Genomic DNA, 26692 nt, shown 5'->3' with positions numbered 1-26692 from the left:
CCAAAAATAAATACATGAGTTAGTGTTCCACAATTTTAAAATATTTTTGTTGAACATAAATATGTATATGGATTTTTGGTTGGTTGATTGGTTTGCAAGTAGCACTTCTCCATAGTTTCTACTTCAAGTTCCTACCCTTCCTTCTCTGGAGGTTGGACTGTCACCTATGAACTGAAATACACCCTTTCCTTCTGTAAGTTGCTTTTGATGAGAGTGCTTTATCACAACTGAAAAGAAACTAGGAAGACGTCATTTTCATTAACAAGCATCCCTGGCCCTGCGTGCTGTATGTACATCCCCATCCGCTTCCATCAGTCTGCTCTCACTTGCTTCTGAGCCTTTGCACATCTTCTGAACAGTCCTCCACACAGGAGGCAGTGCTTAAGTCACCGGCTACTACTGCATGCTCTCTGCAGACCAGCAGGGTGGGGCTGAATCATCTCCTGAGTTTTACCAGCTTCTAGGATTGATGGATTGTTTTGGGTCCAGTTTCTACATATAAAAGGTAGTTGAAGCTGGAGGGCAGCTGCAGACCTGTCATCTAAGCATTTAAGGATGCTGAACTAGGAGGAACTGAGCCTGGGCTATATAGTGGGAGGCTCTCATCAACCACAATGAAAAAAAAGCAGGTAGGTCTTGTTAGTTCCTCATTCTTAATTCATTATATTTTATGTCTGGGTGGTTTGCCTGCATCTATACCTGTGCACCCCATGTGTATAGTGCCTACTGAGCCAGAAGCTGGCCTTAGATCCCCTTGAACTAGAGTTACAACAGATGGTTGTCACCTAGCACTTAAGTGCTAGACTCAAACCTGGGTTCTCTGGAAGAACAGCGTAGATTCTTAGCTGCTGAGTTATCTCTCCAGCCCCAGATGAGATATTTTCACAAAGGAAAATCTTCAGATGTTTTGAAAACGTATAATACACTAGAAAAATCTAGGGCTGGAGAGATGGCCCAGCAGTTCAAAGCACTTACTTTCTCAGCAGAGGACTGGGTTCAGTTTCCAGTGCCCAGACGACAGCTAACACCAGGTGCTGTCACTCCAGTTCCATAGGCTCTAGACGCCCTGGGTACCAGGTATTCATGTGTGCACACACATAAATGTAGGCCAAACACTCACATACAAAATAAAAATAATTAATTAAAAACAAAAATCAGGGGCTGGAGAGATGGCTCAGTGGTTAAGAGCACTATCTACTCTTCCAGAAGTCCTGAGTTCAATTCCCAGCAACCACATGGTGGCTCACAACCATCTGTAAAGGGATCTGCCCTCTTCTGGTTTGTCTGGAAAATAGCTACAGTGTACTCATATAAATAAAATAAATCTTAAAAAAAAAAAAATCAGGTCTGGAGAGATGGCTCAGCAGTTAAGAGCAATGGCTGCTCTTCTAGAAGTCCTGAGTTCAATTTCCAGCAACCACATGATGGCTTATAGCTGTTTATAATGTGACCTGATGCCTTTTTCTGGCATGCAGGTGTACATTCAGCTAGAACACACATATATAATATAAATAAACCTTTAAAATATAAAAGTCAAGAGTGAAAAAAATGAATTGGAAGTTCATTTAGAAATATTTATCCTGGGATAGTTTCTTACATGTATAGAATATATTTTAGTTACTATCACCCCTATTATCCTCTCTCATTCCCACTTTCTCTTCCACCAAAATCCTTCTGGCCAAGAAGTCCCCCTCCTACTTTCGTGCTTGCCTTTGGATGTGTGATGCACTGAGGTAAGTAAATAGGACTGCTCGCTTGGGCACAGGTGGGAAGTGATTTTCTGGTGCCTTGGTAACTTTTCAGTGGTTAGACCACTGAAGAAAATGACATCTGGTCTCCCAGCAACCATGAACTGCCAGTAGCCCCTCCCTCATCCATGTTTAAATGACAGCGACTCAGTCCACGGTTGCACGGGTGCAACGGCCATATCACTTTTTAAAGCACCCCTCCTTTTCCTCTGGCTCTTGCATTCTTTCCGGGTCTTCTCCCAGAGGTTCTGAGCCTGGCGGGTGTGATGCAGATATCCAGTTTCAGGAGGCTCTCTCCTGAACCTCTCCCTGCTGTGTCTTTGTAAGCCAGAGTGTTTAGTTCTCCCGTGAAATTACTGTGAAGCTTGCTATAAGACTACAGGGGTTTTCTTTCCTGATTCATAACTACCAGTACTTGGCTCCCATTTTCTAAGGGAGTGAAAATAATCAACAATGCCACTTTATTTTAAAGAACGGGAGGGGGAAATTACTTAATAACAGAAAAGAGAAGAGAATTGGTAAGAGTGAGAGGCGCCATCTACTGGATCAGTGGCGACTTCCAGCTTTGGGTGAGAAGGGTTTCATCTTTTTACCCTTTAAATCCCATCAACAGCGAGGTTACTTCAGACTATCCTGAACTATTACAGGATACTCCAACCCCCAGTTCCTGGTAGACCATAAGAAAGAACTGATACAAAAATAACTAATTAAGACCAACAGTATTTACTGCTTGAGTGCCAAAAAATGGGTCTTTATCCTCTGGATCCAGCTTCAGGGAGACTTCATTCCCTCTGTTGACTATGAACTTATCAGGGAAGAATTGTCAGTGGTTAGCTGGTAATGCTCCACAGTCCTGGATAATTATACATCAACATCTCTTTTAAGACTTAGCACTGAAAAAATTGCAATGGATGATTGTATGTTTGTTTGCTTATAGTCTATGTTTTATTATACACAAGAAATCTTCAAAATCATGAGTGGAAGTGCATGTGTTTAATTCTGCCATTTGGGATTTTAAAAAAAAAACTCAAAACTTCAAGCCAAGCTTGTACATGGTTGTTGATAACTCAAGAATTGGAAAGCTAAGAAAGTAGAAACTGAGTGTAAGGCTAGATGGGATGCACAGTAATTCTGAGGCTAGCCTGGCTATGTAACAAGATCCTCTCAAGAAAAACAGAGAAAAAAAGACAGAAAAGGAAGATGGAGAAAGGGGAGGAGTACCCCAGATTCAAGACTCGAAAAAAGTGGCTTTGTGTGTATGTCTGTGTTATTTTGTTTGTCTGGCACACACAGTACACACACACAGAGGCAGTTTAAGAAATAAAGACATTGCTGGGCGGTGGTGGCACACGCCTTTAGTCCCTGCACTTGGGAGGCAGAGGTAGGTGGATTTCTGAGTTCAAGGCCAGCCTGGTCTACAGAGCGAGTTCCAGGACAGCCAAGTCTCCACAGAGAAACCCTGTCTTGAAAAACCAAAAAAAAAAAAAAAAAAAGTAATTAGAAACGTGTTTTGAAATCTTGAGATAAGGTTGCTCAAGTTTGTGAACATAGTAAATGCCAATAGTGTTTATCTTAAAGCCCTTAATTTTATGCTATGTGAATTTTATCTCAATTTAAAAAAAAAAAAAAAGCAAGGCATGGTGCTTCACGGCTGTATTCCTGCTTGGAGGCAGAGTAGGAGGATTCAGGGTTCAAAATCGGCCTGACCTAGAGAAACTCAGAAATACTAAGGGGCTTGGAGTTCAGTTGTAGAGCATTTGCCTTCTAATGGACCTAGATTCTATCCTAAGCATTGGGGGAAGAGGGGAGGGATTGTAAGAAACCAGTAAAAATGGGTATACAAGGTGTTAGAAAAAAAATTATATATATATATACACAGAACTGAAAGCCCTAAACAAGCCAGAAGGAGAGAGGTAGTGAGTCCAAGCAGGTTCCTTAGTGTGAAACCTCGCTCTTCCCCAAACCCTGAGTATCGACCAATGGGAGCAGTCTCTGCCTCAAGGCCCATCCTTGTTCCAACCCAAGAAGCCATTCTTCCAGTGGCCACATCCTCAGTCTTCTTGCCAGTCATCCTGTGCCCAGGTTGGGATGGGTGAGACGTACTCAAAGTCTGGCCCTTTATAGCGGAGGGCATGCAGGAACATTACAAGATCCTGGGGCAAGGGATCCTGTCGCAACACCCGGCACTCGGCACAGAGCGGGTCTGTTTCTTGATTCACGTCTGCTTTAGCTGTCTTCTCTGGTGTGTCCAGGTGCTGAGCGGCTGCCTCAGCTATCCCATCTGTCTTCTGGGCTGCTGCAGCCAATCCTTCCAGGCTGTCTTTGTCCAACTCTGAAGAGGGAGCTGTGGAGTCTATGAGCCCTGGAGCCATGTCACCCTCACAGAGATCTAGCATACTCAGGCTTTCTTTGGCCTGATATTCTGCAACCAGGTCTCGGAGCAGTTCGTCGTCTGTCTTTGGAATGTGGCCACCCTGGCCTCGAGAAGGACCCCAGGCAGTTGAATTGTAGATGGGGTCATTGAGAATGGGGTGGCCCAGGAACTGGAGGTGTACTCGGATTTGGTGAGTGCGCCCTGTAAGTGGTCGGCACTGTACTACACTGGAGCGGCCATTGTAGCTCAGTCTCTGGAACACAGTCTCACAAGGCTTGCCCCGGGAGTCCACACGGCACACTCCTACCTTGTAAGACACCACTAAGATAGGTTCCTTACAAATTACCTCCTTGTCAGGGAACTCCCCTGCAACCCGGCATACATACTCCTTTTCCAGCTACATAGGAAGAAAAGGGGAAAAAGTCAGTTCACAGTGAAAACAGAGTCTAAACCCTCCCTTTGGGCACATCAGTGTATCTGAGAAAATGATTCAAATTCTAACACAAGCGAGCGTTGTCAGTTTCACCACCCTGGGGAAGTTACTAAAGCTCTGTCTGTCCCGTACCTCTTCTAGAAATTATGAAGTCAGGGGCAATGGTGCAGCAGTTAGGATCGCCTGCTGTTCTGGCAGAGGACTTGGGTTTAGTTCCCAGCATCTACATGGTGGTTCACAACTATCCCTAACTTCAGTGCCAGGAGAGATATTCTCATCCTAACCTCTTCAGGTGCACACACACACACACAAGCAAAACACTCATATAAAATAAAATGGATACATCTAATAGAAATTCTTTTAAAAAGAAATTATGAAATCGGAAAGCATTTACCTCAAGGGGCTACCGTAAGTGTTTTGTAAATTAGGTTCTAATGTTTTGGTGATTAAGTCTGGCATGTGCTCAATAAATGAATTATGATCCAGATGCAGAACATAATCACTACCAGTAAGAATCTTACTCACGCCGGGCAGTGGTGGCTCATGCCTTTAATCCCAGCACTTGGGAGGCAGAGGCAGGCGGATTTCTGAGTTCAAGGCCAGCTTGGTCTACAGAGTGAGTTCCAGGACAGCCAGGGCTACACAGAGAAACCCTGTCTTGAAAAACTAAAAAAACAAAACAAAACAAAAAACGTACTCACAGCCTTTTCAGTTTTATCCACTCTTCCCACTAAGTGAGCTTTCTTCAAAACCCTGAACAATGTTTAATGTTTTCAGAACAGCAAACTACTAAGGAGCAGTATGTGCCCTCTCCAACGACCGACCTTTCGAATCAGACAGGGTAGCTGTCTTTGGAAACTTCAGGTGCTGAGCCTCCTCAAAGGAGGAAGGTTGTAGACAGCCCTCGGTCTAGAACTTCATGATCCCTCTGTGTACCCAGGAAGCAGTCTACAGCAAGCAAAAGCCTGGCTCACCTGCCGATCTCGAACCTGCTCGTGGATCTTCTCTGAGACTTCAGCTGTCTTGGCAAACATGAGCACTCCTGAGGTGAGGCGATCCAGCCGGTGCAGTGGGTGCAGCTCCTTCAGTTGGTGCTCCTTGCCTAGGATGAAGATGACCGTGTTGTGTCTGAAGCGGCCACAGGGGTGCACAGGAATGGAGGACGGCTTGTCTATAACAACCATATCATTGTTCTCAGCTAGCACGCGAATGGGCTCTGCTGTGACTGGTGGCTCATGTCTGTGCACTGTGTTCCGCAAGAAATCATTGTCCTGTCAAAAACATAGGTAACATTCAGCCTGGGACCAGCAATCTATAGATAGTCAATGAGACACCCAGGTTCCTCAGTTCCTTATTGACATGGAGGAATGGCCACAGTAAAGCCTTCAAGAGAAAAAGAAGTGGGTATTGTAAGATCTCATTTTGTAAAAATACACATAGGCATACAGCTAATTTTGAAAAATATACAAAGCCGGGCAGTGGTGGCACATGCCTTTAATCCCAGCACTTGGGAGGCAGAGGCAGGTGGATTTCTGAGTTCGAGGCCAGCATGGTTGGTCTACAGAGTGAGTCCAGGACAGCCAGGGCTACACAGAGAAACCCTGACTCGAAAAACCAAAAAAAAAAAAAAAAAAAAAAAAAAAAAAAAAAAAAAAAGAAAAAAGAAAAATATACAAAATTGATTAACTTTCTTGGTGGTGAGCGTATGAGTGTTTTTGCTTCTTTGTATTTTTAAATTTTTCATTACATTCATTTATGTGTGTGCATACATAACAGGGCACTCTTAGAGAAAAGAGTTGTGAGTCTTAGTGGCAAGAACCTTTACCTACCGAACCATCTCACCATCCTGATACAATATATTTGAAAAGAAATGTCTTTTTAAAAAAAAAAAAAAAGATTTATTATATGTAAATACACTGTGGCTGTCTTCAGACACACCAGAAGAGGGTGTCAGATCTCATTATGGATGGTTGTGAGCCACCATGTGGTTGCTGGGATTTGAACTCATGACCTCTGAAAGAGCAGTCAGTGCTCTTAACCACTGAGCCATCTCACCAGCCCAGGAAATGTCTTAAATAGAGAGAAACCTCTATTAGTTACCAATTATAACCTTCAACAAACAACACCAACCTCTAAGTCCAGAGCTCTAGGCTCTACACACAGATTTGACACAAGCTCACTACACACTCTTGGGCAAGTCATTTTAACCTCTCTAGGACTCCCGTCTAAAAATCTATGGTTTTCAAAATTTGTATGGGAGAGGTTATTCCCAAATCCTGAATTTCCCCTTTTCTTCTTACAATCTCTGTGAGCCAGTGTTAATGACAGCAGTCTCATGGAAAAAAAAAAAAAAAGGCACCTGCCTAGTATCTATCCCTGAATTCCTAATTCTATACACATCAGGACTTATGACAAATACTTTCAGTGTTAATATGAGCACTCACTTTGGAAATCATACTGTTGCCTTACTTTGAGGTTCAGTTTGGTCTAAAAGGGAGCAGCAATACACACTCTCCAAAGTTGCCACTTGTGTATAACGTTAGAACGCACTAAGTGCTTAACTTTGTTCCTGATACAGTTAAGAACACATGTATAGGTATCTACTATTATTATTTGTACAGAGATTTAACATGCAGCGTAGAAAGTAGGTAGTGTCCTTGCCACGAGGCAGATATAAAAGAACATGAAATTTTCCATTTTTGTTTCTTGGAAACAAATAGCCTTGTTGGGGAGGAACAGGATGAGTTCTAGAGCATGGAGAGGCTATCTACCTACTTGAGGCTGTGGGAAGCGGGGACTAAAAGAGCCCCAAGGAAAAATGAAATTGTTTCTGAATTACCATCACTTTACTCTCACATCTACAAAGTGTGTCTGAGAGAACACACACACAAAAATCCCCAAACCTTCCCTCCTTTTCTCAAAGCCTGATTCTGGCTAGACCCATCGGACACCACCTTGAGCACGATGCTGAGGTCCTGGACAGGTTCCTCGTTGAGATGCAGGCGTTCTGCCCGGACAGCGGCCTCGTAGTAAGCCAGTGGTTGGGATCGGAACTCGGTGCTGAAGACGTGCTTCAAGCTGCGGCCCACCCAGCGACCTTTACAGTAGGTCTGGAAGTCAAAGTAATAGGGCCGCACCTTGCGCAGGCCGCCCTCGAAGTAGTAGGTAGTCTCTGCAAAGTGCTCATCGCTAAAGCTCACCCCAGTCCGCCGTTTCTTCGGGGGCGGCACGACCCGTTCCCCAGCGGCTCCCCTCCGCTTTTTCCACTTGCCTGAGTCAGCGACTGGAGCTGGGGCCTGCTCCCCGCTCTCCGGGACCTGTTTCCCTACTGCCGTCTGCTCCAGGAGCGGCTCTCCGCTCGTGTCGCTAGCAGCATCTCCATTTTGTTGAATCAAAGCCTTCAGCCCGCCCGCTGCCTCGGCTTGAGCAGAGGGTGCCTCAGTCATCGTCTCCCTACAGCTACTCCAAGTCCGGACAAAGCTGTGGAACCAAAGCGCCACCTGCAACTGCACTATACCCCGTAGGCAGCCCGGGACACCCCGCCACATGACAACAGGGCTAGCCGCTTCAGGGTCGCAATCTGATGGCGTCACAAGGGAGCAACCAATCAGGAAGACCCAGTATAGAGGCGGGGTTTGCAAGAAGGGAATAGATGAATTGTTTTTAAAGTTAGAAGTCTTAGGCTGTCCTGGAACTCACTCTGTAGACCAGGCTGGCCTCGAACTCAGAAATCCGCCTGCCTCTGCCTCCTAAGTGCTGGGATTAAAGGCATGCACCACAACTGCCCAGCAAGAAATGATTTTTATCTAAATGCTTCTGTATATCAAAAGTCCCACAAAAAGAGGTGGACATAGGAGATAGGAGGATCAGAATTGTTAGGTCACCTTTGACTAAATAGTGAGTTCAAAGTTATAAACAAAAGTTTCACCAAATGAAGTGAAGGACAGAAGATGTCCTTGCGGTTTTACTTCAGAGCAGACTGAGATATCTGAAGCTGTAGAAATCCTTACGCTGAATGCCAGATTCCTTTTTAAATGCTTTTAAAAAAAAAAAAAAGAGGTTGGATTTTGGTCCTGGATACTACAGGACAGAAGTCCTTCAAAAAGAAACCACTATCTCTTGAGCGAGTTGACTTATTAAGAAATTTACATTGAGGGCTGGTCCTGGATGCTTGTGCCTTCTAACTGGAGGTATGACAGAGAGAGACAGAGACAGAGATACAGAGAGAGAGAGACAGAGACAGAGAAAGACAAATAGAGACAAAGTCAAGGAGAGGAAAGGAAGAAACAGGGTAGCATTTTATCCAAAGAAAATTATACATAAGCAGAGTTTCTGCTTCATAGAGTTTGTACAAACTCAGCTTGACCTGATCACCGACACCGTGAGTCATAACCATGATTACCCCTGAGTAACTTCAGTTGATTTTGGCCACATAGTTTCCTAGTAACTGTAAGTAAACTAAGCCATATGTGGAGCTTTGTAACTAGATCCCAGCACAGTCAATGCCAGATGACCTTGATATTGAGTTAGGTAAACCAGGTATTTTCTACCTTGAACTCACTTTTGCTTTTTTCCAGAATATACATTTCTTTTCTTCTGGCTGATATTACAGGTATCCACTGGTCTTATTGCCAGAAAAGACCACACTTGCGTCTGCAAGTTCCTAATAAATTGCACTGTACACAATCTGAGGTCTTCTTTCTTCAGCCTCATGGGACCTGGAACCTGTTCTTCATACCAGACTGTTCTGGAACAAAGTTAATATAATTAATAAATTAATTCAATTAAAGCACATATTATAATGCTTAGCAAAATTGTTGGGTGTAAAAACAATTCAAAACTCTCATTTTGAGACTCTTCTTGACTCTTTAAAAAGCTTTTATTTAATATATATTAAATTATATATATATATATATATATATATATATATATATATATATATGATGAGTACACTGTAGCTGTCTTCAGAAGAGGGCATCAGCTCTCATTACAGATGGTTGTGAGCCTCCATGTGGTTGCTGGGAATTGAACTTAGGACCTCTGTAAGAACAGTCAGTGCTCTTAACCACTGAGCCATCTCTCTAACCCTCTTCTTGACTTTTGAACAGAAATATGCTTTCCAGTCTAATTGTCAAGCGATTTGTCTGCAAGGTTTGAGAAACCTTGGTGCACCTTAATGAAACATTGGGAACCTCATTCCCATGCTCCATTCTGTATGCCAGGTAACACCAAACTTCTTTCTTTTATTCTATGAGTAAGCATTGCTGCAATCTTGCCTGTTATTTATTTTGTTCTTTTCTAGTCTCTCAGCTTTCCACTTCTTTCAATTCATAGTCTAAGAATGCTTACAGCTGTGAGCAACAGAGCATTCTGTGGTGACACTTGCCCATGACAGTAGTTTGCTAAGAACTTTGCCACACGATGGAATTTGAACACATCTCCTCAGCCAAGTTACTGGTACTGGTGATTGGCTGATGTCTTTTGTCACATCTTTCTTTGTGATAGAGTAACAGCTTTAGAAACTGGGAATAATGGGGCTCAGCTGTTAAGAGTGCTTGCTGCTCTTCCAGAAGACCAGGTTCAGTTCCCAGCATGCCCATCAGGAGTCTCACAAACCACTTGCAACTCCAGTTCCAGAGGATCCAATACCCTCTTCTAACTTCTACCAACACCAAGTGGAAGACATACCCATATTTTTTTTTAAAAGTTACCCTAACATCTTTTAATCATTGGGAACAAGGAATTACTAGAGAAGCATGTTGACAATCAGTGAGACTGTGTAAGATAGTTTTAATTTTAGATAGGATCTTTCCTTGCAGTTCAAATTGACCTGGAACAGCCTCATGCTCTCGCTTTAGAATGCTAGAGTTAAAGGCACTACTACATCTGGCTATTGAAAGTGTTGTTAAGAACTCTCTCTCTCTCTCTCTCTCTCTCTCTCTCTCTCTCTCTCTCTCTCTCTCTCTCTCTCTCTCTCTCTCTCTCTGTGTGTGTGTGTGTGTGTGTGTGTGTGTGTGTGTGTGTGTGAGAAAGAGAGAGAGAGAGAGAGAGAGAGAGAGAGAGAGAGAGAGACCTCCTTTCTTCCCTCCCTTTCTCCCTTTCCACACTACCATTATCTTCCATAAGTCTTTGGTGTTATTTGTAGATTTGTCTATCTGGTGGATCTCCTCCTACATTAAGCTGGGACCCATAACTAGTTTTATGTGTTCTGAATTCACACTTACAATACCTATAGCAGAGTAGGAGCTTAGTATTTTCTTTCAACTAAATGAAGTCTCAGGAGTCGGTGAATTGAGGCCCCGGTGAATTGAGGCCCCAGTGAATTGAGGCCCCGATGTCCAATGTCACTGACATGCTCTAATCTGAGATAGTTAAGAGGTAAAGGTAACACAAATATTCAGAGAATTGTTTGGGAGGTAATTGGCACACGATTTACTATCCCCAAATCAGTATTTTCACCCAATATTGAGATGCACACTGAAAACAATCCAAGCAAGGGCAGTTGGAAGGGGGTGTGCCTAGAGCCTTGGGGTTCTGAGGACCATCTAGTTTTGTAAGATAAGCAGGGACCTTCTTTCAGAAGGGCTTTAGAAATCAAGATCTCTGGGGACCAAGAAAAGTCTAGAAAACTGGCTTCCCTAGCCGAGTCGGGGATAGGTGGTGAAAAGCTGGAACTCTGGAAAGAATCAATCTGGTCCTGGAGAGCTAAGGCGCTAAACTCTGGATAAGCGATTCCACCGTTTCCTGGCAACCACTAGTTCCGCCCACCGATTGCCCGCCTCTGGGCGTCATTAACGATTTCACCAATCAACTTATAGAACGACAGAAAATCAGACATCAATTGGAGGGCTTCTCAGCTCCGTCACTCAGAGACTCCGCCCCTCCCTGATTCTTCCTGACTGCCAGCGTCAAACCTGAGCCGGGCGTTTGGAAACTGCTGGGCAGGTGATTGCGGTAGGTGAGGGGCCGCGGTAGCCAGTGTTTAGCATCTTCTACGCTGGCCTGACCCCAGAACACAACTGAGAGTCTCAGGGACCGGATCATCAAGGCCAGTGATTTGTTTAGGCCAGAGTGACTGAGGCCTGGGATCTGGACACACGGTTTCCTCTACGGTTCTAAAGGTTCTGGGGTCAGGGACACGCGAGGGCCCCTGAGTGAGAGCAGACTTGGGGTCTGGGTGTGTAGGGGACTTCGATGGAAATTCTAAGGACTTCGTGACATATCTGACCTTCTTACTTAGGGCCCTCGCGCTGGCTGGACTTGACTGGAATTCAGACTTTGCCCTTGTCAGCTTCCCTGATCTTTAAAAGCGTGACCGATTCCATAAAACCTAGATGGTTATGGAAGCCCCTAGACTCTACGCATAGCCCCTCTCCCATCTCGGCGTGGGCGACTTTCAGTGTGTTTCCCAAGCAGGCATAGTGTTGGTGCTGGGTAAAAATAAGGGTTTGGAAGCAAAACATCATATACCAGCAATGCAGCTTTGAACAAACTACTCATTTGATCTTGTTATTTCCTCTTCCTGCTCCTTCCTTGTCCTTTTCCAACTCTAACTCCTCCTTCCTCACTAGCACCTGGAATTCACATTCTTTCTGCCTCAGACTCCTTAGTGCAGGCATCACAGATGTGCTCCACCACACAACTGTGTTTCTACAATGATGAGAATGCCACTCTTTCATTATTTGTATTCAGTGCTAACTATCTGGTTGAATACACATTGCATACATTTATTGAATTATCACACTTTACCGCTAAAATGTGGCAATTAAATAGTAATAATAAAAAATAAATAAAGTGGAAAAAAGTATGAATAGGGATGTGGAGGAACTTGAAGTACACAGTCCTGCTGCTACTGTAATTCAAACATACCCTTGCCCTATGATAGAACTTGACACTTTTCACCAAGCACCATTTTTACTGTTTTCACATGTAAGGGACAATGTAAGACTGTCAGTCTGTGTCCCACTGAAGACAGGTCCTAACTGACCATGGTGTGAGGGAGATCTGCAGACAGCAGAGTAGCTAGCCACTGGTGTACCATGGGAACATAGAGAGTTTTGTGTTCATTGAATATATAAAATGCAAGGGCAGGGGCCGTAGCTTCTCAGACTCACTTATGGAGTCTTGTCCTATAGGTGAAGGCCGCTGTGAGGCAGCAGACTCCACTGTCCAGCCAGCTGGAAAGCCCTGGGCTCCTTTACAGACATATCAAACTCCTTTATGGATTCGTGTTTTGCGCATGCGTGTGTGTATGTGTGTGTGTGTGTGTGTGCGTGTTTGTGTGTTTTGAGACAGAGTCTCACTATGCAGCCCTGATCTGAAACTTACGTAGTCCAGGCTAGCCTCAAATTCACAGATATCCTCCTGCCTTTGCTCTGCCTCTGGGGTGCTGGGATAAAAGGTGTATACCACCACAGCTGTCTCCAATATATATATATATATATATATATATATATATGTATATATTATTTTTATTTTATGTGTGTTTCCCCTGCTATGCACCACATGCATGCCTGGTGTCCTCAGAGCCAGAACAGGGCATTGAAAAGAGCCCTGCAGGGCTGGCGAGATGGCTCAGCGGGTAAGAGCACTGACTGCTTTTCCGAAGGTCCTGAGTTCGGATCCCAGCAACCACATGGTGGCTCACAACCACCCATAATGAGATCAGATGCCCTGTTCTGAGATCAGATGCCCTCTTCTGGTGCGTCTGAAGACAGCTGCAGTGAATTACGCCAAAGCGAGTGGGGCAGGAGAGCAGCCACATACAGGATGGCTCATGGCCATCTGTACAACTACAGTGTACTCATACACATAAAATAAAATAAATCTTTTAAAAAAAGAAAAGAGCCTTGCAACTTTTGTTAAGGATGGTTGTGAGCTATGTGGATGTTGAGAACCAAACTCATGCTCCGCAAGAGCAGTAGATGCTGTTAACTTCTGAGTCATCTCTCCAACTGCTATACTGCATTCCTTTTTCTTTCTTTCATTTATTTTTTATGTATTCATTTTGAGACAATGTCTCACTGTGTATCCTGACTGGTCTGGAACTCACAGAGATCTGCTTGCTTTTGCCTCCCAAATTCCAGGTTTAAAGGCGTTCACCACCATACCCAGCATAGTACTGTGTTGAGCTAGGCTTTACTTACCTGAGTTTCATTTTCCAGCTCCAAATGAAAATGTTTGAGAGCCTTGACTCTTCAGCTACGAAATCTGGCCGGGATCTCTGGGCTGAAATTTGTTCTTGTCTGCCAAGTCCTGCCCAAGAAGATGTTTCCAACAATGCCTTCTCCGACTCCTTTATGGATTCACATCCTGCAGGTGAAGGCCATATGGAGGCAGCAGACTCTGCTGTCCAGCCAACTGTAAAGCCATGGGCTCCCTTGCATGATTCAGAAGTGTATTTAGCATCTCTGGGTGAGTTGACTATCTCTGTTTCTCCTTTTCTGTCTGTCTGTCTGTCTCTCTGTGTGTCTACCTCTCTCCCTCCCCATCTCCTCCCTCCCTCCTTCCCTCTACTGTTTTTTTAAACTTTTTAAAAAAAGATTTATTTATTATTTTTATTTATTATTATATGTAAGTACACTGTAGCTGTCTTCAGACACGAGGGTGTCAGATCTTGTTACAGATGATTGTGAGCCACCATGTGGTTGCTGGGGTTTGAACTCAGGACTTTCGGAAGAGCAGTCAGTGCTCTTAACCGCTGAGCCATCTCTCCAGCCTCTAAAAGTTTTGTTTCCTCTTCTTCTTTTTTTTTTTTCTTTCTTTTCTGGTTTTTCGAGACAGGGTTTCTCTGTGTAGCCCTGGCTGTCCTGAACTCACTCTGTAGACCAGGCTGGCCTCGAACCCAGAAATCTGCCTGCCTCTGCCTCCCAAGTGCTGGGATTAAAGGTGTGTGCCACCACTGCTCGGCCCCATCTACTGTTTTTGTTGACTTCTTCTTTAGACCATTTCATGTAAATTTTGTCTCATTTCTTAGCATCCCGTAGAAACCCTCTTGTTTATAAATGGTGGCCCATTGTGTTCAAGTAAGTAAAAAATGTTTTGTACTAAGACATGGGGATTTCCAGTTGCTGAACTTTAAAAAGCTATTCCGTTAGTAGGAATCATGTTGCCAGAAGAGTAATTCTGTCTCTGATAGCAATTTTTAAAAGAGTGTGTGTATGTGTCTGTATATGTGTGTATGCACATGCATATAGGTATCCTCAGAGACCAGAAGAGGGTCTCAAATCCCTTGGATCTTGAGTTATAGGCAGTTTTGAAATGCCCAACATGAATGCTGGGAACCAAATTCCAGTGCTCTGAAAGAGCAGTACGTGTTCTTACTTGATAAGCCATCTCTCCAGGCCCCTGTTGGCCATTTTAAAAACCTTTCCTAGCTGGGCGGTGGTGGCGCACGCCTTTAATCCCAGCACTTGGGAGGCAGAGGCAGGCGGATTTCTGAGTTCGAGGCCAGCCTGGTCTCCAGAGTGAGTTCCAGGACAGCCAGGGCTATACAGAGAAACCCTGTCTCGAAAAAAAACAAAAAAAAAAAAAAAAAAAAAAAAAAAAAAAAAAAAAAAAAAAAAAACCTTTCCTGAACACATTTCCAGTGCCCTGTACTGTGGCCATAGCATAAATATCTAGAGAGCCTGCACACAAGAAAGTAAAATTGTCTCATGTGAGGGGAAAGGGAACTGTCAGTCTCAGTCACTATTTCTTTGGCTATGACAAAACATCATGATGAGGGCAACATCGAAAAGAACAATGTTTAATACAGGGTTTACCACTTCAGAGGGTACAGTCCATGGTGGCAGAATAAAGTCATGGTGGCAGGAACATTTGAGAGCTTACATCTTACAAGGTAGAGAGATAGGCAGAGACTGAGACAGAGGGAGAAAGAGAGAGAGAATACTGGGAATGGCGTGAATCTTCTGAAACCGCCACTACTGATGTACCTGGTATTCAAACATATGAGCCTATGGGGGCCATTTTCATTCAAACTACCACAGGCTGACTCTGACTGTGATATCTATCTATCTATCTATCTATCTATCTATCTATCTATCTATCTATCCTGCTTTTAAACCCAAGGTTGCATACTTACTAGACAAACCAAAGTTCTACCTCTGAGCCCAGTCTACTCCCCACCCAATGCTTCTGTTTTTAGACAAGATCTCCTATAGTCCAGGCTGGCCTTGAGTTGAGGATGACCTTGAATTTCTGATCCGGGGATTACAAGGCAGCAAACACACCTTTCCTGCCCTTTTAAATATACTTTTTAACTGGTACATATAAACCACAAATACTCTTTTTTTTTTTTTTTTTTTTTTTTCGAGACAAGGTTTCTCTGTGTAGCTCTGGCTGTCCTGGAACTCACTCTGTAAACCAGACTGACCTCGAACTCAGAAATCCTCCTGCCTCTGCCTCCCAAGTGCTGGGATCAAAGGCGTGCGCCACCACCGCCCAGCTAAACCACAAATATTCTATATATTAACATATTGTTCTTAACATATCTTTATCAGCTTATTGTTTTATTTTATGTATGTGAGTTCACTGTAGCTGTCTTCAGACACACCAGAAGAGAGTGTCAGATCCCGTTCCAGATGGTTGTGAGCTACCATGTGGTTGCTGGGAATTGAATTCAGGACCTCTGGAAGAACAGCAGGTGTTCTTAACCACTGAGCCATCTCTCCAGCCCCCTTAACATATTGTTAAATGAATCTATCTTGTAGAGAATCCACTGACAAGAGCAGGGTAGATAGGCAATTCTGTTACTATCATGCCCACTACTCTTCTTGCAGTGTGTTAAACAATCACCACCCCCCCACCCCAACCCCCCCTTTTTCTAAAAAAAAAATTAGTTAAATGTTACATAGGCATCATTCTTTTTGCTTCCTTCAAGAAAAACTGAGAATCCCTTAGCTTTTAACATATATCACCTGCTGGGGTTTGTTTTGTTCATTGTGGGAGAGCTCTTCCAGTAACTTGAAGGGACCAAGTGTTTGTTGCTTTGATCTGTGGTATGTAATGTTCAGTTCATCTATACATTGTATACTGTTTAATTCAGGATAAATACATCTCCTCAAGTGGTTTTCATTACCGTGAGATCCATGTGTTATGAAACTAAATCTGGAAATTATTATTTGAAGAAGCTCAATCCTATGGTGTGTTTAAATATATTTGTTATTTCTATAGTGGCAGGAGTCAAATATGAGCCCCCTGCTAGGCAGTCTGCTACTGAACTACACAGGAGGAGGACAGCCTCTGTAGAAGGACACAAGAAGAGCCAGGAGAGGGCTTAGATGAGTGCTGAGGAATGGCAGGACAAATCGTCATTCCAGTAATGACGATTAGAAGGAAAAGTTTTGAGAGAAATGAAGTGAGAAAGGTGGGAGACAAAATGAGGGATCCATATGAAATTGATAAGGAAGCCAGCAGCAGGGCTGTGCTTGCAGTCATGGCTGAGGGCCTGAGAGTTCCGCTTGCGGCAGACAGAACATCTGCTCCACGATGATAAGGAGAAGGGCAACTGTCTGGGAAAGAACCAGATCCCTGGGCTGGTTGATAACCGGGCCTTATAAGAAACACTCTTGGGGTGATGATGTTGATCGATAAATATTGGTCGGAAAGTTAAAACCCCACTGATCTTTTCTAGAGTCAGTTAAGAAACTAACTGGAAATTAAGAGTTCTGTCTTGGGGCTGGAGAGATGGCTCAGTGGTTAAGAGCACTGGCTGCTCTTCCAGAGGTCCTGAAAGTTTCAATCCCCAGCAAACACATGGTGGCTCAGAGCCATCTATAATGGGATCTGATGCCCTCTTCTGGCACTCAGGTGTACATGCAGATAGAGCATTCATTCATAAAATAAATAAATCTTAAGAAAAAAAAAATTTCCTTCTTGAGGAAGCCAAGAGCCTTTTTGCGGCCCAGGGAAGGACTGGATGATGGTGGCAGGCAGGTTTGGGTGTGCGGCAGTACCTGGCTCTTCCTGCCTGTTAAAATCACGTCTGCTTGGGAACTTAGCACTCTCAAAAGCCCATTCTAACCCTGAAGAGTACCTATCTCCATGACAACTAAGACCAGACGATCTGAAGATTGTTTTTTTATTGCCAAATAAGCCTGTACCAAAAAGAATCCACCAATAAGAGCAACAATTATAAATCCAGCCAGATAAATGCATTACCCTTTTTATATCCTTAAGGGAAAAACAAATATTACTGTTTATCAACTGCAGGGGTTTTACCTGGGGGGCTCTTGCTGGTGACTTACAGAAGTATAAGGTGTTGGTTGTTTTGGTCAGCGGCTGCTATCTGATGTCACTTGTTTAGAAATGGAAACAAGACGGCAGATTACAACATTTCTCTTAGGTCTGAGGTTAAAGGCCATCCCTCAGACAGCTATCATCTGCTTCTTGTTGTGAGCATACATTCCGGGGGAGAAGATGTCTACCCCTTCCTTATGGGGTCTCAACGACAAAACTGAGTACTCTAACACCACAGTTCACCCTGGGAAACCAATGAGGTTTTCTTGAGCTTACTTACAGAGCACGGGTGAGAGGTTACTTGGAGGAGAATGGATGGCCCCAAAACAGGTAACCCTGAAAGACATCATCTACTCTGGATGATGGCTTCCTAGTAGCTGCATAGATGGAATCCGCACCCCCCCCCCCAGTCAACCTTCCCCAGCTCATACAGTGTGGCACCTCTTGAGGCTACCCACATGCAAGTAGGGCAGAATGGCTGGAGTGCAGAGGGGTGAACCAGAATCTCAGATGAGGGTCCAACAGCCTCCTTCCTCAAAGTTCTCAACCAGTGAGTCATGACCCCGTAGAGGATTAAGTGACCCTTTCACACAGGTCGCATATCCGATATCTACATTACAATTCCTAACTGTAGCAAAATTACAGATATGAAGTAGCCTGGAAATAATTGTTTTTGTTTGGAGGTCACCACAACATGAGCCAACTGTTTTAAAGGGGCGTAGCAGCCTTAAGCAGGTTTGGAACCACTGCTTTAAGGGAAGGTCGGCAGCCCACAGGTTGCTAGTGGTGCTCTCCCACTAGCAGGCAGGCTGATCTGAAGATGGCAGCTGTCTTGCTTGGAGAACCTGCAGACTCACACTCTGCTTAACAATCAGGATTTTGTCTGAGAAAGGCGATTTCATCAGCAAACAGGATAGAGCGCATTTACTCAAGTGTAAGACGCATGTGAGGTCACCCATCTTAAGGACTCACTGTGGCGTTTGTGGCTTATCCTAGACTACAATGTGACTGAAACAGATGGTTGAAGTAACGACTAAATTAAGGCAGAAAGTCATGGTGATGTCATTTCTTGTGTGCTTCGAAAGAGGTCTCCTCAACAATTAAAACGCAAAGAAGATTAATTAAAGACCTAGCCCCAGGAAGCCCTATGAATCACTCTCAGAGGGTTACAAGATGTTTGCTTTTATTAGGCTCCAACATCCAGGCCACAAACTGAGCAACTTTCTGAAATGTTGGGCGATATTTTTCTTTAATCAAGAGTATATTCCCACATAGAGATCCTAAAGGTCTCTTATTATTGCTTTCCCATTGAGTCGGTTCCAGCGTCTAATGAACCATTGGGGCTCTTGTCATTTCCTCTAATATTCTCTCATGAGGGTTGGAAAACACTTCATGTCCTTGTAACAAGAAAAAAAAAATTGCTCCTTAGAGACGTTATTTTCAAAGAGTTGAAACATGAGCTGGAACACACATGCCAAGCTAGGGAAAACAGGCGTTCCTTAGAGAGATACCTGCTAGGATTCTGCTATTTCAAAACAAAACAAAACAAAACAAAACAAAAAACAAAAACAAAACCATGCTATCGATTTATTTTTGACAGCCTGTGGCTCTTCCTTTTCTCAGGGTTAAACATTTACTCGATATACTCCCAAGATATGGAAAGAAGCCTATTCAGTCAGCTTTCAAATTTTTCTCTAAAAATGAGTTCTTTTACAGGGTCCATGGAGGTATTCACCAGTAAAAGGATTTTTTTTAGGGGTTGGGGTAGACTGTTTGGTTGGATATTTGAGACAAGGTAACCTGTAGCCTAGACTAGCCTTGAACTCCTGACCTCCCCGCCTGCTTCTGCCTCACAAGTGCTAGGACCATAGGCTTGTGCCATCACACCCTGCTGGAGAGAATTGCTCACTTAGCATTCTGTACCTTAGACTTAATTAAAATGTCATTTCATAGTCTGTATGTCACACTCCATTTCTTTTCTCCTCAGAGAAGAAACTAAGAAGAATCAAAGGTTTAAATGAGGAAGTAACTTCCAAGGACATGCTTCGCACTCTGGCCCAAGCTAAGAAGGAATGCTGGGATCGATTCCTCCAGGAGAAGTTAGCGTCAGAGTTTTTTGTGGATGGACTTGATTCCGATGAGAGGTAATTGGCTGACAGCTGGCTTCACTAGGAACACTTCTCACTCACTAAAGAGCTCAGGTAGAGTGATGCCAGAGTATTGGTACCAGTTGATACTGATGTCTTTGAGCCTAAACCAGCCCTTGGAAGATTGTCCATTAGGTCCTTGTATGGACCAGGAGTAGACTTTTTATGGCAGATACCCTCAGCCACATCTTGGCTGAAGACAAATAGGGTTGGAGGATGAGCCACTATCTTCAAGTGTGCCGTGCACTGGAGAAAGACGTACTGAAACGCCAGCTAGCTGTGTCTTCTTATCTCTAATCTTCAGTGCCATAGAACTCTGACCTATTCCAGCCACCCAATAAAGGGGTGTGGATCAAACAGATATATTTGTTAAGCATCTATTATGTGCTAACCCTGAGCTTGGTGATTGGAGGAGAGTGTCGTAGTTACTGTTCTATTGCTGTGATAAGACACCATGACCAAGGCAGTTTATGGAAGGAGGGATTTATCTGGGGCTTATGGTTTCAGAGGGATAAGAATCCATTGCTGTCACGGCAGGGATGCATGGTAGGGATGCATGGTGCCTGGAGCCAAAAGCTGAAAGCTGAGGATTTACATCTTGAAGCCAAACAGGAAGCAGAGAGAGGAAACTTGGAGGTTTTGGGAGGTTTCAAAGCCTCAAAGCTGTCTCTCGGGGTTCATTTTTTGCAGGCAAGACCACACCTCCTAATCTTTCCCAAAGAACATCACCAACTGGAGACCAAGTGTTCAAATGCCTGAGCACATGAGAGACATTTCATTCAAACTGCCACATTTTCACTCCCTGGCCTTGATAGGCTGGTGACTATGCCATAATGCAACATGCATTTAGTCCAACTTCCAAAGTCCCCATGGTTCTTCAGTCTCAACACTATTTTAATGACGGAAGTCTATTGTGAGACCCAAGGCAGTATCTTAACTGTAATGCTCTGTAAAATCACCAGCCTACCCCAGGTTTAGTGGGACACACATTGTCTCAAGGGGAGGAAGTGGAGAATGATGAATTAAGACCCTGGTTGTCTCCTTTTTAGCTCTGAATGCACACCCAAGGGTCTTCGTACCTGCACTTACATATATCACACATGTGCATCACACTTTTTTCTTTTTAAAGATTTCTTTATTTATTGTATGTAAGTATACTGTAGCTGTCTTCAGACACACCAGAAGAAGGCATCAGATCTCATTACGGATGGTTGTGAGCCACCATGTGGTTGCTGGGATTTGAACTCAGGACCTTCGGAAGAGCAGTCAGTGCTCTTACCTACTGAGTCATCTCACCAGCCCCAGCATCACATGTTTTTAAAATTAAATTAAGAAAAATTAAAACACAATTTTAAAAATTGGTGGAAGGAATAACAACTAAAATTTTAAGTAAAGGCTTTAGGGGGATATGACACACGCTCACAACACATAGTTAATATTGATTTTGAGAGTCCCATTGTGTCATGCGAATATGCTATTGCCTGAATTGGGACGAATGTCTAAATAAAACTTCACAGTCACACTTAACTTACAAAGCATTTCATTTGCGTCCTCACGCTTTGAGTCAGCATATCCTCAGATCCTTCAGAAATCAGTGTGGCATTTTTAAGGTCAGCTAACCTACCCATGGAAGGCTCAAAAAATAATATATTTTTCATAGATTCCTGACTGTTCATAACTTGGCATAATGTTCTGTCTCCCTGAAAATCTCCCTCTACTCCAGTTCTAAGACGATGAAACTTTCTCTTGCATAGTCAAATAAGAATTGCCTCTCTCTGAGCCAGTAGATTCCTTTGGTGAGAGATGCTACTGTTGAACACATAGTCTTCTGGCTTTTTGATTTTGTTTGTTTAGTTGTTTGTTTCATTGACTGCTTAAGCATTATGGTCGCATTCTGTAGTCTAGGCTAGCCTTGAACTTGTAACAGTCCTTGTGCCTCAGCCTCCTGTCTGCTAAGGATTCTGGGTGTGAGCCACCAAAACCTACCTGCTGTGAGTTATTGAAGAGCATAGAAGGAGGTATACATTATTGAGTCATTTACATTCTACTTTGAATGTGTAATAACTGGAAGGTATAGGATCCTGGGTACTTAAGGGAGGTAGGAGAAAGATATGAATCTGACAGCCAATCAGTTCTCTTCTCTACACATGCAAATGAAAGAGCCCTCTGGCATAATGCCCGTTCCTTGGTGGAAACACTGGGTTTCTATCTTAGGATCTTAATCTCTGAGGTCTCCCCACCCCCCAAATTATAGTTCTTACAAATAAGCTCTGTTTGTGTAATTGAGCCTCATACTGTCTTAGGTAGAAAAGACCTCAGATTTTCTGTCTCACCCATAATTTGATATTTATTTGAGTGTTTCATCCCCTTGACAATTTCTTTCCTCTTCAGATTCGAGGGAACAAAAACTAAGACAGAGGCATGGAGCTCTTCAGCTATTCCCATCAAGCCTTCAGAGGCCCTGCTTTGAAGGGGCCCTGGTGCTGCTTATAGCCAAAGTGCCCACTAGGGGGTAAATGATGCTGTTGAGCTGTCAGAGTGTCAGTAGCAAGGCTTTCCCCGTGTCAGCAGGGAAAAGCAGAGGTGGGAAGAGTCGGTGGTGGGCAGGGAAGCAGGACTTGAGTAACTGAGCCAATCACTAAGTACTTAATCAGCGAGATCTGACCCAGCCATTCCTTCTTCTGCTCTTTTGTAGCACCTTGGAACATTTCAAAAGGTGGCTCCAGCCAGATAAAGTCGCCATCAGCACAGAGGAGGTCCAGTTCCTCATCCCTCCAGAGTCGCAGGCCGAGAAGCCAGAGGCCGGGGACAAGCCAGAGGCAGCAGAACAATAAATCACACACACATACGCCAAGCAGCTGTCTGGGGCCCAGGGGGAACAGCGGAGAGCTTGACAGCACGGCAGCAAGGAGAAATCCAGGGAGGGGAAAAAGCCCAGACTTCCACTCCACAAAGCAAACAGCTGCTGGCCCCCGGGGACTTGCTTAGAGCTGGCATGTGTGACTGTCCTGGATGAAGTGACAGACCCAGTGTGTGCTGGATCAAAACACTGCCGTCCTGCATGTCTCACAGCTTGACTGAGCGCTGCTGCTGTTGCTGCTACGTGGGTTAGAAGTCTGTAAGGACCCAGTGAAGAGCAGGGTGTGAAAGAGCTCGGAAACATTGGAGCCCTTGTATAGAATGGATCAGTCAAGTGAGCCATGTTTTTTCTTTCTCTTCTGCATCTTCATGCCTGCGTCTCAAGCATTCCATAGTTAAGTAGTCAGGAACAAGTATAGCCAAGGAGAGTGAAGTCAGTCTCCTTGAGTCCAAGCCCTTGCCAGGCTTTCTCACATACTCATCGTAAGTGGACGGACTCTCAGGAACCGGGCTTTTCCTTTTGATTTGTTCCTTTTGTCAAAAAATGGAAAGGAAAAAAAAAGTGTGAAAACATGGGTGTTTATATCTGTGTAGGTATATTTTCTATTTCGTGGCTTTTCCCCTAGCTTCTCCTTGTAGGAACTTTACACGTTCCAAGTTAGACTTGTAAATATGGTTTAGTGTTTGACACAACTCTTGATTAATTCCAAACTTACTCCCCATGACAAATTCCCTGACTGAGTTTGCATTTACTCCTTGTTTATTGTGTTGTTCGTGTAAAGTTTGAGTTGTCTATATAAAGCTTTCTCATTGGAACATCTGTATAGTGTGGAGGGTGCCATTGACCCATTTCCTCTCACATAAATGCTGAGGAGGCAGGGAAGTAAAGACAAAGGTATGCCAAGGCAGGGGAGCCAGCAACCTTTGCCAGCCTGGTGTACGTAGGGAGTTCCCGGATAGCCAGGGCTACGTAGAGAGACATGGTCTCAAAAAAGGAAGAGATTGGGGGCTGGAGAGATGGCTCAGTGGCACTAACTGCCCTTCTAGAGGTCCTGAGTTCAATTCCCAGCAACCACATGGTCGCTTACAACCATCTATAATGTAGTCTGATGACCTCTTCTGGCACACAGGTGTAAATGCAGATAGAACATTCATATACATAAAATAAATTTTAAAAAAACCTAAAAAATAGAAAAGATTTTCTTATTTTATTATTTATATGTATGTGTGTTTGCTTGTGTGAGCTTATGTATACCATGTATGAGCAAGAGCCCATGGTCACCAGAAGAGGATGGCGGATCCTTTGCAACTGAAGTTACAACTGATGCCATGTGGATGCTGGGTGGACCCAAGTTTTCTGCAAGAGCAATAAATTGTCTTAACTGCTGACCCATCTCTCCAGTCCCAGGTCTCTTGTTTTTAACATGTTTCTGACAGTTTACACTGAAATGTTCTGTGGTAAGATTCTGGGGCTGTAACTCCTGGGTGACAGTGTCAAAATCCATAATGATAAGAAGTATGCCTAGAGCTCGAGTGATGGCTCAGTGGTTAAGAGCACTGAGTGCTCTTCCAGAGGTCTGAGTTCAAATCCCAGCAACTACATGGTGGCTCACAACCATCCGTAATGAGATCTGACGCCCTCTTCTGGTGTGTCTGAAGACAGCTACAGTGTACTTAGATATAATAAATAAATCTTTAGACTGGAGCAACTGGAGCAAGCAACCTTCATTCCTAGCAACCACATGATGGCTCACAACCATCAGTAAAGCTGCAGTGTACTCATATATACATAAAATAAATAAATAAATCTTTAAAAAAAAGAAGCATGCCAAAAACTCCTCATTTCCAAATCTATATTTGCCTAATTGAGAAGGATAGGAACCAGACAGATCATACCGGATACTTGCTTAATGACAGAAATACTTTATAATTTCCAGGTACACTTTTCTCAGCTCTTCTTTTATTGACTACTGGTGTTAGCTCTATTCCTGCTGCTGTTGGCGAGTTGGATATATTTGGTATAGAAGGTGGCCCTGGGTGGCACCTTGGGGAGCCTGAGCACTGATAGAATCTAGTGCTGACCCAGGCTCTCTAGCTGTCATCTCTCTCTGGAGGCCAGATGACAGACCTCTCTATTCTTCCAGGGCCATCTAATGGCTTCAGCTACATGGAGAGGGTTAAAAGAAAAAGGCTAAGATTTTCCTTCATCCCATATCATAAAAGAAAATCATTCTTCCTCAGGTACGAGAAGGAAGAAAAGAGGTAAGTTTCAGAGAAACTCTACCAAAGAGCAGCTGGTCCTAGGACAGTAAGACAGGATTCTTTTATAGCCAAAAGTAGTAGTTCTATAATTAAGGCAAAATCTTAGCTTTTTCTTTTCTCTACCTCCTATTTTCTACCTCAGAAATAGACATTTGTGGGGCTGGAGAGATGGCTCAACAGTTATGAGCCTGGCTGCTTTTACAGGGGACCTGAGCTCAGTTCTCAGCTCCCACACTAGACAGCTCACAATTGCTTGTATCTCCAACTCCAGGGGATCCAACACCCACTTACAACTTCTGGAGACACCCCCCACACACAAATAAAAAATAAGTGTTGGAAAAAATAACAACAAGCAAAACACAGACATTTTGTTCTGAGAAGGCAGAAGGCTGATTCTGAGGAAACCCTGCTGGAGGTGTGAGAGGAAGGTCTCAGATCTCCAGCCATCTTGATTAAGAATTCAGCAAGTTTTAGCCATGGTCTCTTACCTGTTTTAGAGGTGACAGCCTAAGTAATTACTATTTTAATAGGTGAAACCTCATTAACCTAAACCGACTCTGACATTAGCTCCCAAAGCCAACTCTGTATTCATATAGATTCGTCTTAAGCTCTTGAAGGGGCACTAAATTTGAAACCAGGCATCTGGGGTGCTATCTTTGTCCTGTGTGGTCATAAATAAGTCAACCGACCTCTTTGTGTTCCAGTTCCCTTTCAGTAATTAGACTAACCATAGGAAAGATAAGATTGGCCTAAACCGCTGATCTGTCTCCTTTCACCCTGAAGCTTTAGGGAGAACTTCCTTAAAATCAGTGAAGTGCGTTTGTTGGGAAGAGCCTCATCACCCAGCTTCTTCTCACCCAACTTCCTTCTTCTCCTCACCCGTGTCCTTCCTAACTGAAGGACACGGTAGAGCAAACACAGTGATAGCTCTCAACCTCACAGCCATTGGAGGTAATTACCAGCCAGGGATAAGGCATTAATGACCTGGTATACGCAGGGAAGTTTGGGTGGGAGCCAGGGAAGTAAGCTAAGTGATGGGCACTGTTTTTTCTGGCACATGCACTCATCACCCAGGGCTTGGCAAGGTCAGGGCTGGAATGGCACAGGCTTGCATCCAGTACCTGCTCCAGAAATAGGCTCCGGACGTTCACACAGCATAAACAAGTATCCCACCAACTGTTGCCAAGGTGTGTCCCTTTTAGGCTGGCCTGCCTGACAGGATGATTGCTGGAAGAGGAAAGATGCCTTGAGCCACATCTTCCATCCTGCCTCCCCAAGCCACATGAATCCGCTCACATTTTCTTCAGACGATCCCATGCCGCACCGGCTCCATTTCAAGACAGGACACTGCCATTGTAATCATAGTTTGTGGGAGCACTGTTGACTCTAGCCTAGCAATGGGCTATTTAAGGCAGAGATCCATTCATCCAACCAATGAGGGCTGAGTCTCTGCCCTGCTCCAGGCACTGGGTGTGGTGGTAAATAAAGTAGAACCCCAGCAGAAGGAAGTGTAAGTAAGGGACACTTCGGAGCACCTGCAGAGGAGAGATGAGAGCCCCAGGCCAACTGGTGGCAGGTGTGGGAGAGAGGCCACTTAGGGAAGCTGGTCCAGAAGAACCAGTAGGAGCAG

General features: G+C 44.0%; 2 protein-coding genes across 3 annotated transcripts; one reads left to right on the top strand and one right to left on the bottom strand.

Annotated features, from left to right (window-relative positions):
* Nucleotides 1–3386: 3386 nt before the first annotated feature.
* On the bottom strand, nt 3387–8121 carry Rpusd2 (RNA pseudouridine synthase domain containing 2). The gene is made up of 3 exons (XM_031371485.1): nt 7510–8121; nt 5530–5826; nt 3387–4519 (listed from the first exon to the last, which is right to left on the bottom strand). Exons 1-3 carry the CDS (start codon nt 8101–8103, stop codon nt 3800–3802), a joined length of 1611 nt encoding a protein of 536 aa, XP_031227345.1. The 5' UTR covers nt 8104–8121; the 3' UTR covers nt 3387–3799.
* Nucleotides 8122–11423: 3302 nt separating this feature from the next.
* On the top strand, nt 11424–24193 carry Ccdc32 (coiled-coil domain containing 32). 2 transcript variants are annotated; one of them, XM_031371484.1, is made up of 4 exons: nt 11424–11500; nt 13720–13969; nt 19782–19938; nt 22637–24193. In XM_031371484.1, exons 2-4 carry the CDS (start codon nt 13726–13728, stop codon nt 22773–22775), a joined length of 540 nt encoding a protein of 179 aa, XP_031227344.1. In that variant the 5' UTR covers nt 11424–11500; nt 13720–13725; the 3' UTR covers nt 22776–24193. The 2 variants fall into 2 exon arrangements, with proteins under 2 accessions (XP_031227344.1, XP_031227343.1); XM_031371483.1 differs by having other exon boundaries at nt 11431–11509; nt 22637–23779.
* The last annotated feature ends 2499 nt before the right edge of the window (nt 24194–26692 follow it).

The sequence above is a fragment of the Mastomys coucha genome, unplaced genomic scaffold (genome assembly GCF_008632895.1).
Source record: "Mastomys coucha isolate ucsf_1 unplaced genomic scaffold, UCSF_Mcou_1 pScaffold15, whole genome shotgun sequence".
Taxonomy (NCBI): Eukaryota; Metazoa; Chordata; class Mammalia; order Rodentia; family Muridae; genus Mastomys; species Mastomys coucha.
The sequence above is the reverse complement of the archived record's forward strand: the minus strand, read 5'-3'. Positions and strand labels throughout refer to the sequence as shown.

Coding starts and splice junctions, on each gene's coding strand:
- Rpusd2 (XM_031371485.1), bottom strand. CDS start 8,103: ATGTGGCGGGGTGTCCCGGGCTGCCTACGGGGTATAGTGCAGTTGCAG. Junction 5,827..7,509: donor ACCTCAGCATCGTGCTCAAG/GTGGTGTCCGAT, acceptor TGTTTTTGACAG/GACAATGATTTCTTGCGGAA. Junction 4,520..5,529: donor AGCAGGTTCGAGATCGGCAG/GTGAGCCAGGCT, acceptor CTTCCTATGTAG/CTGGAAAAGGAGTATGTATG.
- Ccdc32 (XM_031371484.1), top strand. CDS start 13,726: ATGAAAATGTTTGAGAGCCTTGACTCTTCAGCTACGAAATCTGGCCGG. Junction 13,970..19,781: donor AGTGTATTTAGCATCTCTGG/GTGAGTTGACTA, acceptor TTTTCTCCTCAG/AGAAGAAACTAAGAAGAATC. Junction 19,939..22,636: donor GGACTTGATTCCGATGAGAG/GTAATTGGCTGA, acceptor GCTCTTTTGTAG/CACCTTGGAACATTTCAAAA.